The sequence below is a fragment of the Sorex fumeus genome, unplaced genomic scaffold (genome assembly GCF_029834395.1).
Source record: "Sorex fumeus unplaced genomic scaffold, SorFum_2.1 ptg000005l, whole genome shotgun sequence".
In the NCBI taxonomy this organism is placed as follows: Eukaryota; Metazoa; Chordata; class Mammalia; order Eulipotyphla; family Soricidae; genus Sorex; species Sorex fumeus.
In genome coordinates this window covers 6,563,320-6,577,467 of record NW_026606062.1, presented here as the reverse complement: position 1 = coordinate 6,577,467, position 14,148 = coordinate 6,563,320, and the positions used below count along the sequence as shown (strand labels likewise).

Sequence of the window (14,148 nt, the reverse complement as noted above, 5' to 3'; positions counted from 1 at the left end):
AAAAATGAAAACAAATGTTGTAATTCATCATTGTGCATGACGCCTACAAGTTGCCTAAGTCTGGACAGTCCAGTGTTAGGAATAGGCTTAATGTCAGGCATGCAAAGTGTTTTGAACAAAGCTCTTACTCTTATTACTGTTTGTGCTAGGTTTTGTTTTTAATGCCTATGCTTGATTGTATGTCCCTAGTTTCCTGGTTATTGTTTTTTTAAACTCATGACTGGCTCATGACAGTTTGTTTTCTGTTTAGCTTACTTAACATTTTTGCCACCAACCGTACCTAGCTTTGTTAAATGAGTAAATTGCCTGATAAACTTTCAGTTTCTGTGTGGGTATGGAGAGCCTTGTTCTCCTGAAAGGCTAAATGGTAGATTTGCGGAATGAGGAAGGCCTTTGCACATCCTACTCACTAAAGCTCTTTACAGGAGACACTCAAGCCTCTCCTCAGTTTTATGCTTATTTCAAGTCTGAATATACAAGTGGGACCATTCCCGGTGGATGACAGAAATTGAGCTACAGAGTGTGTTATTAAGTCTGCTCATTTAGTTATAATAGCTAATGTTTATTGCGTGTGCGTGTTATTTTAGACCCAGTATTAAGCACTTTATTCATTCTCATTTAATATTCAGAACAGCTGGCTATGGTCTAAGTACTGTTATCTTCATTTTACGAGGAGAAACTAAAAACACCCAGTGGTTACAGAGCAGGATGCATGACCTTGCAATCCAGGGTTTTTAAGCTTCCTGTGCTTCCCACAGCCACTGTATTTCATCTCTGGGAACTGCCCTCGAAGGGAGGGGTGTGCAAGATATTTACCTAAGAAGATCAAGTCTAGAGGTTCTCTTTGATCCTATAGGAATGCTACCAGCTCAGTACATCTGTTCTAAGGGAATTACTAGCTTTATATAATAAAAGTTTGTAGGTGTTGGTGTCCGGAGACTGCGGCAAGCAGAGAGCAGCTTGCCTTGCATCCTGTGCACCAAAGAAAAGGCAGCTTACTCTCTCTTAAGCATTACTTGCAAGTTTGCGTATTTAGGGTTTTTTTAATTTATTTTTTCCAGTTTTAATTTGGAAGTCAGATCTTTGAGGCCTATTTTAGTTGAGTCACTAATAACAGCATTTTTCCTTATTCACATAGAAATACCAAAGCATTGCTCCATCCTGCAACACTTTGTCATATCACCTAGAATTTCCCAGTGCCACTTAGTAAGTTTGTTGATAATTGAAATGTCGCATGCCCCACATTGCCATTAAGAGTGTAAAATCTCTTTAGTTTTGAACTTCAGCATATTTGTTTCACCCCTTTATTGTGTGGATAAAGTCTAGTAAATATAAAAAGTGATAAAGAGGTAAGAACAGAGAGGAAGGAAAAGCAGCCTTTGTTTTGGTGATGTAACTAGATAAGAGAGACACTTGTTTAAACAAAAGATTTTTCTTGATTGTCATATTCCTTTGGGGGCAGATCTGGGCATGTCACCCATGGAAGTTTCATCCTTGTCTAAACAGCTCTTGCATAGAATGAGAGAAAGCCTTTGTAAACCAAACTAGAAATGAAAGAAAGGGTGTAACAACAGACAGAAGTTCAGGGTACCATCAGTTAGAGAGAAAAATAAGACACGAAAAGAACAAGAAAAGAGAACTGAAATGAATTGAGTATAGAAATAAGTGGGACGTTGGGGGGTGAGGGAAAGATTTGAAAAAAAAAACAGGATCATTAGGGATTACTTTGAAAATTTTTGACGGGTGAAATAGTGTGAGGTGGAGGAAGGAGAACCTCCTCAACAAACGATGTTGGCAAAACTGGTTACTCATATGCCAAAAAATGAGATTAAACCCCTTCTGACACCATGCACAAAGCCAAAATAGATGATAGACTTCAGTGTGTCAGAGCTGACGCAACGAATTGTATTGAGGAAAACAGGACATTGGATGTATAGGCATCTTTAGAGTGGTTCAGTGCCATTGACCAAGCAAAGTGAAACAAGAAGTTTTTAAACAAAAAAAGGCTGACATCAAACCCAGAAGCCTCTGCACTGCAAAATAAACAATGACTGAAAAAATACCCTGTTCAGAAACATTTTCTTAGTAACTGGTAGAACTTGAGTAGTACAAAACCTCATCAAAAGATGGGGGAAAGAGATGAAAATAAACTTCCTCCAGAAAAGACCAAGAAAGGTACATGATGTCCAAAAGGTATCTAAAAAATGCTCTGCATCACTGATCAGGGAGACGCAAATCAAAACAATGAGACATCACCTCACACCAGTGAGACTGGCACACATCACAGAGAGTAGAAAGAACCAGTGCTGGCATGAATTTGGGAAGAAAAGGGACTCTCATTCACTTTTTTTCAGAGTGTCAAGTGGAGTAGTTGGAGTGGTCCAGCCTTTCGAGAAAATAATACAGATACTTCACCGTTATTGGGGCTAGGGCCGGAGTACAGCAGGTAGAGTGTTTGCCTTGCGTGCTGCTTCATCCCCAGCATGGGTGATTCCTGAGTGCAGAACCAGGTGTAACTCCTGAGCATCACTGGGCATGTGACCCAAGCCTCCCCCCCCAAATAAAACGCTAGGAATTGAGCTTCTGCAAGACCCAGCAGTTCTACTTCTTGGTATGTACCCCAGGAGCTCAAAAACTATTCAGAAAAGACATTTGCACGTATATGATCCATTGCAGCCCTATTCACAATAGCCCAAATCAGGAAAACAATCATAAAGACTATGTACATAGACATGATGAACACTTCTTGGCTTCACGAAAAGATTAAATTATGCAGTTTTCTGCTACATGGATGTGTCTAGGGAATAGCATGCTGAGTGAAGTTAGAGGAGAGGGACACAGAGAATTATCTGCCTCATACGTGGAGTATAAAGAAAGGGGAATGACAAGCTTTCAAAGGCAGCAAAACTGGGAACTGGTTTCAGTAGGAAGCTTAACAAGGGGCTGTAGGTAGGGAGGGGAACAATGGACAGTGATAGAGGGTGTGGTGCTGGGAGTTCTGTGCATTAAACAAGACCAATAACTGTTCTGTAAACCCCAGAGCTTAAAATAAAATTTTAAAATTAACATCATCATTGACCTCAGTGAACTGATGGCTATTCCTTACCAGCTTGACCTTGTTTAAAATGCAGCAATCATCCATTGGCAAGACTAGTTGATCTGTTTCGTAAAACTCGAAGGAAATGACCCCATCCATATGTTTCATCAGTACCATCTAAAGGTTGGTAAAAGATGTTTATCTTGGAATCTGAGCTGGTTTTTGTCCCCAAAAGAACTCTAACACAAATTTAAGAAAAGTATTGGCCTTGCATTTTCTTACAATGATTTTTTTTGTCTGTCTTAGGGTTGGGACATTATTAAAATAGTTTTTATAGCTCTGGCAGGGGATCCGGGGGCTGGAGAAGGCAGGGGAGTGACCCCTGGCAGTACACAAGGGTGTTCCTAGTTCTGTGTTCAGGAGTGACCCCTTGTTGGTGCTCAGGGAGCTGTTTATGGTTCTGTGGATTCAGATCAGCTCTGCTTAGGGTCTTACTACCTCTGGTACTGTCTTTCCAACCCATACAATAAATTTAAATGGTATGCTTTTACACGTTTTATATCTTGGTTTTTTTTTAGCAGTGCAATTTATTTTTATGTAAGTCAGAATAAATAGATGTAAGATGTATTTTAGTTTTATTATGTTAGTTCTTAGGCTTATGTTTGGCAGCACAGGAGAGTAATGCAGTGTCAGGGACTTAACTTGGGGTTTCTGTACGCATGAACCATGAGCCTTCTTTCTGGCCCTTGAGATGTAACTTAATATTAAACCATTCTTCTTCTTCTTCTTATTATTATTATTATTGTTATTATTATTATTATTATTATGACAACTGCTACTACTACTGGTGTTCTCAACCATACCTGATGGTGCTCAGGGCTTAATCCTGGCTCTGCACTCAGGGGTCATTCCTGGTCGGAGTTGGGACCATCCGGTGTGCCAGTGGTTGAACTAGATAAACTGTGTGAAAAGGCAGTACACTACCTGGTGTACTATGACCCCGGCACCTAAAGTTAAACCTTTGTCATAATGTGTAGATGTGTAAATTAGTAAACTCAGCAGTTCTTGTGGTAGACAGGCTTTAAAATAAAGCCAACAAAAGTCTATGTTGCTTTATGAGGTCGCCCTCCCCCCTCCCTGTTCTAAAAATGTGGTTACAGAGTGTGCTTTTAAAACCTAACTATTTTGTCAAACAAAACTCTTTCACCGAAGTAATTGGAAGCAGTTTAAAGCAAGTTAAATAGTCTCCTGAGCAAAATCTGACAAATTTAGGCTCTGCTAAGAATGTTTGTTAGTTTTCTTTATAGTTTAAAGAACCAGCCATCCATGCATTAAATATTTAATGTTAAAGATTATTTTTAAGAAGTTGAATATAGCCCATGAAGTCAGACAGGTTTAAAAATCTTTGATCTGTTAGCTGTCTGACCTTTGGCAAGGACGCTGAAAATTCCACATTTCCTCTCGTGCTTGATGAAGTTTATAATTTTGTGTAGTTGGAGAAGCAGACTGCTTAGAGTAAGCACAATAAATGCCACCTAATGATGCAGCAACTGTTGGTTTCATTATTATCTCTGTACTTTTTCTTCACCATTCGCTGTCAGCCATGGAGAATTTTTTTCTGTGAAGTACCAGAGAATTTATGTTTTAGGTTGTATACAGGCTTTATTGGAACTACTCAAGTGCATGATTATAGAATAAAAATAGCCAGAATGTCCACGAGAAATGAATAGGTCTTGGCTCTGTGCTTAGGAAACTTGGGGAATTTTATTTACAAAATATTTGTGTTCTGAGTTGGATTTGGCCTATTCAGCTTGCTGACTCCTGTTCTAAATTGTGTATTTTCCAATGAATTTTTTAAAAATAATTGTGAAACAATAGAAAATGCTTGAAAAGGTTATTGGGAAAGTAGTCGATGACAGATACGTTGGCATCTCCAGAAAAACTCTTCAAATTCACATGTGTGATCCATGTTCCTCTTAACAAAAGCAAAAATACTATGCCTTATTTACATTCTGCCATCTGTCCTGTGTATATTACTTAATGTACTGTGTTTTATGTGGTCATATGTAAACCTAAAGTCATCTGTGTTAAGAAAATGCTTTGGGACTTGAGACACTGAGAGGAGGAAAATTTTGCTGTTGTAAAATCTCTAGGTTTGCAAGAATATCATTTTTTGCTTCTGGTCAGATTCATTATAGAATCAACTTTTGTCTGCTTAGATTCAGTTTATTGGTCATAGTGTTTGGAGTAGTAGATCCCCCTTGAATCTGAGTTCTTCATGTGTTCACAGTCATTGTTTTTTGTTTTTTTTTGAGCGATAGCACAGCGGTAGGGCGTTTGCCTTGCACGTAGCCAACATGGCCGACCCAAGTTCGATTCCTCCGCCCCTCTCGGAGAGCCCGGCAAGCTACCGAGAGTATCTCGCCCGCACGGCAAAGCCTGGCAAGCTCCCCGTGGCTATTTGATATGCCAGACACAGTAACAACAAAGTCTCCAATGGAGACGTTACTGGGCCCGCTCGAGCAAATCGATGATCAACGGGAGGGCCTTTACTTTATTTTTAATATCTACCCCTTTTTTGTCGCATAAAGTAACTCTGTAAATTTAACATTAAAAACACAAAATAGATGAATGCATGTTTATAGGAATAAGGAAGCACAAATTTATATGAACTAGTTCTTCCAAATATTTGTTTTGCTTTTTCTGTTGTATCTGTGACCATCAACCTATTGAATAAATACCCCAGTGTTTTTTCTAAACGTTATCTTTTTGGATATTGGATAGAAAAGTACAGGACAAGACTTAACTCATAGGTTTCAAGACCTGTGTGTGCCTGTATGCATCTGCTTTGTGTTTTTATTCTTTCACACTAAAATAGATGAACATTCAGTCTCCGCTCATGAAAGCTGCAGGGTGGAATCCAGAATGAGTGTGTCATGGGAAAGACACATTTAATGGCCTTTATTTTCAGCCACACCTGGCAGTGCTCAGGACTTAACACCTCTCTGTGCTCAGTGATCACTCCTGGCTGGGCTTGGGGCCAAACAGGATTCTGCAGATCGAATCCAGCTTGCCCTAATGTGAGACAAGCACCTTACCTGCGGTACTATCTCTTTGGGCCCCTAGTTGCCTGTCTTCATTAGAATCTATAAAACTGCTTTTTCTTTTTTTAAAAAAAATTTATTGGGGCCAGAGCAATAGTATAGCGAGTAGTGCATTTGCCTTGCATGTGGCAGGCCGAGGTTCGATCCGCCAGACCCAGGTTTGATCCCTGGCATCCCATATGGTCCCCCAGATATTCCCCAGGAATGATTCTTGAGTTAAACCAGGAGTAACCTCTGAGCATCGCTGGGTGTAAGTGGAAAAAAAGTATTTCAACACAGTGATTTACCAAATTGTTCATAATGCAGTTTCAAATGAAATGTTACAGCCCCACATTAAATGTTCCCACAGCAGTCCCATCACCAAAATGATCTTTCCTTAGTTTTCCACCCACCACCATGCATTTTCTTTTTTAATATAAACCAGACTTAATGTGTGAAGTGTCTGTTTTTTAACCCTTCACCACCTTCCTGTTTCTTTCTCTTGTAGCTTCCAGTTCTGTTGCAGGAGCTGTGGGCATGACCAACTCTGGGGAAAGTGAGTCAGATGATTCAGAGATGGGACGATTACAAGGTAAAGACAGCTTCTGAGCTTACAAGAAACCTTTGTCATGGGCTGCCTTCTCTTGTTGGACTCTGTTGAAATTAATTCAAGAAAAACCTGTATGAGCATAACCTAGCAATGCCCACACTTCCAAAATCAGCTTCCTTTAATGGTTGTTTGGTGATTTGCAACTGGAAGATGGTCTGAAGAGAAGACCCTTCTCTTTCACTGTAGCCAAATTCTTCCCAAAATGAGCAATAACGCTGCTTTGCTCCTTTAGTTGACTTGATACAAGCATGTGGCTGTTGTGACTTAATTACGTTAATATGAGTGGTCTTGGACGCCTTCATGCAGCTCTCAGAATTCAAACGGAATAACATTTAATTGGTTGTGTAAGATAAATCAGTTGCTGGAGATTTATTTCTGAGAAAGAAATTGTTGTATTACAAATCAGTTACTCCTCCCTTCTTTTTTCTTCAGCTCTACTAGAAGCCAGAGGCCTTCCACCTCACCTGTTTGGTCCTCTTGGTCCTCGGATGTCACAGCTTTTCCATAGAACAATTGGAAGTGGAGCTAGTAAGTAGATACTTCTGAATACTTCTCTGTAAGCCGTTTCCCTCTGCCGCCCTACCCGCATGCCTTACTAATTAGTTGAGTAGTGATTTTATTGACTGTCTTTATGTTTCCATGAAGATTGATCTATTTTGACTGCGTATTCCTTGTCTTGCAAACAGCAACTCTGGGGCCAGAACAGTCGTATAGCGGGGAGGCCGCTTGCCTTGCACGAGGCCGATCCTGCTTCGATCCCCCAGCTTCCCATATGAGCCCCCAAGCACTGCCAGGAGTAATTTCTGAGTGCTTAGTGAGGAGTAATCCCTGAGCTTTGCTGAATATGGCCCAAAAAGAAGAAAACTAAGCAGCATCTCTGACTTGTCTTCTTTACCCCTGGTCACTGAATTAGTCACTGAAAAATCTCCCACACTTCCTAACCATACTGACTTTTATTTGAACTATAGAAAAGACTGTCATTGAGCTATAATATTATAGCTCCCGATCATATAATTGCATAGGTTTGAATCAAGTTTTTTAACCTTAAAATATGATGGTCAAATATATGTGCCCGGGAGGGAAGATTACTAGCCATTAATCTCATCTAGCCAGATTATTGCATCATGATACTACTATTATGTAGTAGTCAAAGCAGTGATTCTAGCAGTCTCGATTTGTAATTATGAGTAACTTTTGCATAACTATGAATCTAGTTCCAGTTTTTCTTGTATGGCATACTGTTTAGTGTCCCTAAGTTTATATTTAAGCATTTTAATAATTTTACTGAAAATACTAACATGGAATTGGTATCCAGTTTTTAGAGGTTGGTATTTAAGAATTTAAATGTTACTCAGGCCTATTTATTTTGATCCTGCTAATATGTGCTTGTCTAATTTCCATACAGAATTCCAAGTTTTTTTTTTTTAAACATTATGTACCTATGCTCACTTAGATATTTGTATTTTAGGATTTAATTTTCACATGTCTGGTCTTCGCCTTGAGTAGGAAATAAAAGAAGCATCTAGTAGTTTTGCTTTTGCTTTGGTTTGTTTTGCTACCTTGACACTCACTGCTCACATTACATACCCTGTTGGAAAGTTCCCTGGTTAATGTAGATTTTTATTTTCCTGTTATTTATGAGATCCTGGAATCAAGCTGCTTAATGACTAGGCAGATCAGTGGGCTTGTTTCCCAGGTAGAGGTCCTGTGTCAGAGGGCAACAGGCCCCACACACTTGTTCCTTTCGCTGTAGTCCATCCCATGAAGAAAAACAAAGAGTAAAAGTGTAGGTCGGTTCGTATGTTTGTAGGTTGAGTTGATTTAGGTGTGCTTCATTTTGTGGGGAGGGAGCCGAGCATGGGGAATTGATAGGAGACCTGTGAATCCTGAATTGTGAAATCTTGTTTTGGAGCCTTTTAATGGAAGAGTGATTCCAAGAGTTGGGAATGAGTGTGGCATGTTTCAGAGCTAGACAGCTAGAAGGTCCTGTGGAAAGAATGGGGGGAAAGCTGAATTCTGTTTTCCAAAAAGAGTTGAAGGCACTTGGTAGGGCTAGCAGCAGCTCTGGGATTTTATCCAAATTGGGAAAGAACCATTGAAGGATTTAGAAAAGGGAGATGACATGATTTTTATTACGGAAAGGATGAAACACATGGCAAAGGTTGAGACTGTTGGTTTATTTATATCCTTACTGGGTTTTCTCTTCCAAACTGCTTTTTAAGTCAGTCGTGGCTGCATTTTACCTGTTGTATTCTGTTTGCAAGTATAAAAATGCATACATAAAATCTGTCATAAGGGAAAAAAATGTTTCCTTTAACCCTAGTCAGAATTCAGATGTTCTGGAGCGATAGCACAGCGGGTAGGGCGTTCGCCTTACAAGCGGCCAACATGGCCGACCCGAGTTCGATTCCTCCACCCCTCTCGGAGAGCCCGGCAAGCTGCCGAGAGTATTCGATATGCCAGACACAGTAACAACAAAGTCTCCAATGGAGACGTTACTGGGCCCGCTCGAGCAAATCGACGATCAACGGGAGGGCCTTTACCTTTACAGATGTTCATATCTGTTAATTTATTTTAAAATTTAAGTTGGTGTGAATCAGCATCAAAATTACCTTGCCACCAGTAAAAGGGTTTTGTGGGTTTTTTGTTTCTTTTTAAGAATTTGAATGTTGTTTATTTCAGTCCTCTTTCTTTAGAGGAGGCTGAGAAGAAAAATTGCTGTAGTGGTATTAAAATACTTTTAGTTTCTTTTTTAAGTTCCACCTTTGCACATGAAGTAAACCATAGACAAGAACAATTACTGTTGCGTGTCCATAACCTCTCTCCATCACAGCTTGGTGCATGACAATCTTTATATTTACCCCCATCCCCACATCCCTCCTTTCACAGTAACCTGAAATTTATTTCAGGCTTTTGGTGCGGGGCTTGAATAGCAGGGCCTCCTCCCCTTATTTCCCCATCACTCATGGTTCTGTGCTCAGGAGTTACCCCTGGTGGTAGTCCAGGTTTTGAACAGAGATCCACTGTGTGCAAAGCAAGTGCCTTACTTAACCTCTCAGCTGTTTCTCACCCAATCAGTAATTTCTTAATACCCAGTCAGCACCATTACTTCCATTGTCTCATGTATATATATTTTTTAAATTTTTTTAAAAAGTTTTTTTGGCGGGGTCACACCCGGCAGTGCTCAGGGGTTACTCCTGGCTCTGCACTCAGGAATTACCCCTAGCGGTGCTCAGGGGACCATATGGGATGCTGGGAATCGAACCCAGGTCGGCCACGTGCAAGGCAAACGCCCTACCCGCTGTGCTATCACTCTAGCCCCAACATGTGTATATATTTTTAATTCCCTTTTTTTTTTGTTCCATACCCTGCGATGCTCAGGAATTACTCCTGATTCTGCACTTGGGAATTTTACTCCTGGTGGTGCTTGGGGGTCCACATGGACGCCAGGGATCGAACCCCTACCTGCTGTAATATCTTTCCAGCCCCGTTATCTTACATTTCTTAGGACATTTTTTGTCAATTGGTAATTGTGTCTAAAGGCTTTTCAGATTTGACTTTTGAATCTTTGTCCTACTGCTGGGGAAATAGTGTGCAAAAATGATCGATTTTAGTACAGGAAACACACTGTATGATTGTTAAGCCCTCAACACTTAGTGCATAGAAAACAGGAAATGTGAAATGATAAGGATTCATTTATTAGAAGTAATTTAACTGGAAATTGGCTTATCTAAAGAATCTCTGTAGAGACGTGGCCCAGGCGGTCGAGCACAAGCTTGACTTGTCTCTGGGTTTGAGCCTCAGCACTTCGGTGCCCCGAGATGTGCCCAGATGAACTCTGAGCATCACCACATCTCCCTCAGTTGGGCTACCTAGCAAAATAGTTGGTTTAGGAAAATACATTTTCTCCCTTCAGTTACCATTTCCTAGCACGGTTGGCGTTCACACCCTCCACGGTGCTACAGTTGTTTTAAGTCTCATTGTCAAATGGGTTGAGGTGAGTTTTCGACATGACAGTGATTCTCTGGTCAGTTGTCCTGACATTAAATGATGGTATCTTTCTGAGGTTGGAGTCTGAATTTGACCTGATACCAGTAAATTTTGATAACTCTGCTTTCTGTTAGACAAGATTTGTCTGCTGAAGCCCTAAACCCCTGCTAAAAAGTACCTAAGTATCAGGCAGTTTCTCGGAGCTGTGGCTCCTTTGAGGGGAAGTGATTACTGCCCAGTATGTCCCACAGGTAGTCATTGCTCTCATGTCCAGCTTTAGAGGAGAATTTTAATGGGCCCATCTGCCGTGTAGTACATGAATTCTTACTGTATTGCTTATTCAAATTGAGGACTACAGGGTTATTTTGTTTTTTTCCCATCACATACCCAGTTTCCAGGGGCAGTAACTATGCTCACACACATGCTGAGTAAATACCAGATGTTCTATGAGAAACTAAATTTCTTAGCAGTTGATTTTATTATCTTGGGGTATGTAATTTTGTACTCAAGGTTTTGTATTTTAAATTATTTCCTATGAAATCGTTTAAATCATTCCTCTTTCAGTTGGCTGGTTTGTCTCACTACATTTTAAACGGAGGACTCTCTCTTATAATTCAGTTTTGCTTTTATAACTCATAATTCGGTTCCAGGGTCAGTTCTAAAACCAAGGTAAATTCTCAAAAGTCTTCCTCCTGCTATCGTTCTGTTGTGTTTCCTCCTCTTCTTCAAAGAGCCCTTGTTAATTCTGTGACTTGTCCCTCTTTACTAAACAACCAGTTATTCACCACACAAACACTGCCTCTTAGGGAAATATAGTCATCTTTACATCGGCCACTTTGCTTTTAATAGTGTGATTTGATGTTCAAGCTGTATTACACAGATCCATATCTTTTCATCTATTTCTGTCAATTGGGGTGATGGAGATATTCCTTACACCTTTAGTAAAGTGGTGTAGTGATCCACTGTACAGTTTTTCAGCCCCCTGTTGGATGACGTTCAGGTTATTTTGTGCTGCGATGTAATACAAGTTTCCTCTTTTTTCCTGTAAATTTTTTATGGGTAGTTTTTTATAAGGGGAAGTCCTGTGTAAGCTGGAAAATGCATCTAACATTTGGCAGCTATTATAAGTCAGTCTCTTCTGTGCTTTTTGCTTTATCACCAGTCATGTATAACAATAGTTTGGCGTCATTTAATTCTCTTAGTTAGCTTTTAGTTGCATACTTGATCCTAGAGATTATAGTGAATATAACCATAAATAATCTTCATTATCATGTCCCAGACTATGCAAGAACCATGCAGAGCTTCTTTTTACCTCCTGCCTCCCTTTGTTGTTATTTCACTTTGAAGTGTTGTCAACAAAATAAGGCATTGTTATTTTAGAATATCCATGTTTTCATATTTGCTCCCAGTGTGCTGTTTAGCTTTGTTTCATTCTAAAGCTGCCTCCTCCTATCAGGCATTGTTTCATTTACACACTTTAAATAGGGGGCTGTTCCTACTGACTTACAGTAGCCCTTTATTATTCTGAATCCCTGTTTGGCCTTAGTTTCTCAAGGATGCTTTCCTCTAAACACCCCTGTTAGAACTTCATAGTGTTGTGAACTTCCTTAGTGGAACAGTCTCATTGCTGCTCTTTCAAAGCTATGCTTCCCCTTTGAAGATTTGTGCTTTAAAATTTATTACTAATTTTTAATAGTTAGACTCTTGTTAGGTTTGAGCCTTACTTTCTTCTTTGAATGTCACTCAAATAAGCATTTGAATTTAAGATTTGATGTCATTCATTAATGTCTGAAAAATTCTTGGCTATTGCCTCTTGAAATATTCTGCTCTTCTGGGAATTGCAAACTCATACAGATTTAGATTTTGGACTTAATCTAATCCTCCATTGCTCTGTGGTCTAATTGCTGTCCCCTTCCCTCTCTTCCCCCCCTTTTTTTTTTTTCACTTTTTTCTTTTTCTCTCTCGTTTCTTTCTTTGGAGGGATGGGTGTGGTTCCCGGATGGCCTCATTTACTAGTTTTCAAATTCACCTGGCTCTTTTTTTCTATTGTCCTCTGTAGAACTCATCAATGAGATTAAATTTCAACCATTATGCTTTCCAGTTATAGATGGTATATAATAACTTGTTTTCTGTTGAAATTGATTAATTTCTATACATTTTGACTATCTTTGCTCATACCATTTCATTAATCAAAGTTGTAAAGTACTTGCAGTTGTGTTGGCCGGCTTTTGTTGTCTTCTGTCTTATCAGTTGTATTCCTACTGTTTGTATTTAAGAATTGTTTGATTATGTATCGGACATCTTATGTAAGAATAATGGGGCTGTCCCAAATTTTTCTACCAGTTTCTTTTTAAATTTCTGTGTTGCTAACATTACGGGCCAGAAGCTAACTAATTTGTTCCATGAGAACTTCCTCTTGGTTTGACTGACGTTAAAATCTTTGTAAGACTCGTTGTACTTGTGGCTTCTATCTCTCGATATGGCCCTTTCCCGGGGCTTGATGGAGATACAAAATCTGTCTACTTAGACTTAAATAATTAAGTGGTTCCTGAATGAGGCAGGTGGATTGAGTAGGAGGTACTGGTGCCGTGTTTGGGTCTCCTTTTGTGGGAACTTTGTCTTCTGGGTGCTATGAAATTTCTGGGAGGTTTGTTTTTTCATCAAAACACTTGACTCTTCCCCCAGCTCTGTTTCCAGCTCCAGCTCCTGGCACATGTGGTAGAACCTTTGCATCTTTAGTGCAGTGCAGTATCTTTGCTGGTTTGGGCATTGGCCAACTCTTGCCCAAGGGGGAGGTTCAAACTGTTCATTTTATGAACAAAAAATTATGTTTACACTTTTAAGTGCCCGGAAATAAAACTCCTTAAACAGTTCTTTTGAGACATTGAAAGTCAAATGCAGTTGTAATGTTCATAAGTCAACATTTGGATTCCATCTATTTATTTGTTCATGTTGTTTACTTTCACACCATAATACCCGAGTTGAATAGTTTCAGCAGACCATTGGATCTTCAAGGCTCAAATATTCACCATTTTGCATGCTATGGAAAAGTTTGTCCCAAATCCGTGGTAATGATTAAAGGTTCCCTCCCCTGCCCCCTTTTTAAGTGGCTTTTTCGCCAACACCCAGTGGTGCTCAGGGATTGCTCTTTGTTCTGCACTCGGAACTCACTCCTGGTGGTGCTCAGGGGACCGAATGGGATGCTGGGAATTGAACCTGGGTTGGCAGTGTGCAAAGTGAGCTGTCCATCTGCTATCCTGTAGCCTGGGTAATTCTTGAGGCACGGTTGGTCGATCCCTAGGGATGGCTCTGAGACTCTTACACTTCAAATATTATAAGTACTGAGGGTTTTTTCTGATTCTGATTTGGAACTGCCAGCACAAAACCCGTGTGGAATAAAACCACCTTTAGAAATCAAAACATCAGGC

General features: G+C 39.9%; 1 protein-coding gene across 13 annotated transcripts in view; it reads left to right on the top strand.

Moving 5' to 3' along the window:
* The window catches only part of TRIP12 (thyroid hormone receptor interactor 12), a 142,401-nt gene that overhangs the window by 71,799 nt on the left and 56,454 nt on the right, over positions 1-14,148 (top strand). For all 13 annotated transcript variants that reach the window (XM_056122040.1, XM_056122046.1, XM_056122035.1 and 10 more), the window contains 2 exons: positions 6,629-6,712; positions 7,163-7,258. In XM_056122040.1, coding sequence (XP_055978015.1) covers positions 6,629-6,712; positions 7,163-7,258 — 180 coding nt within the window. The remainder of the gene's footprint in view (positions 1-6,628; positions 6,713-7,162; positions 7,259-14,148) is intronic.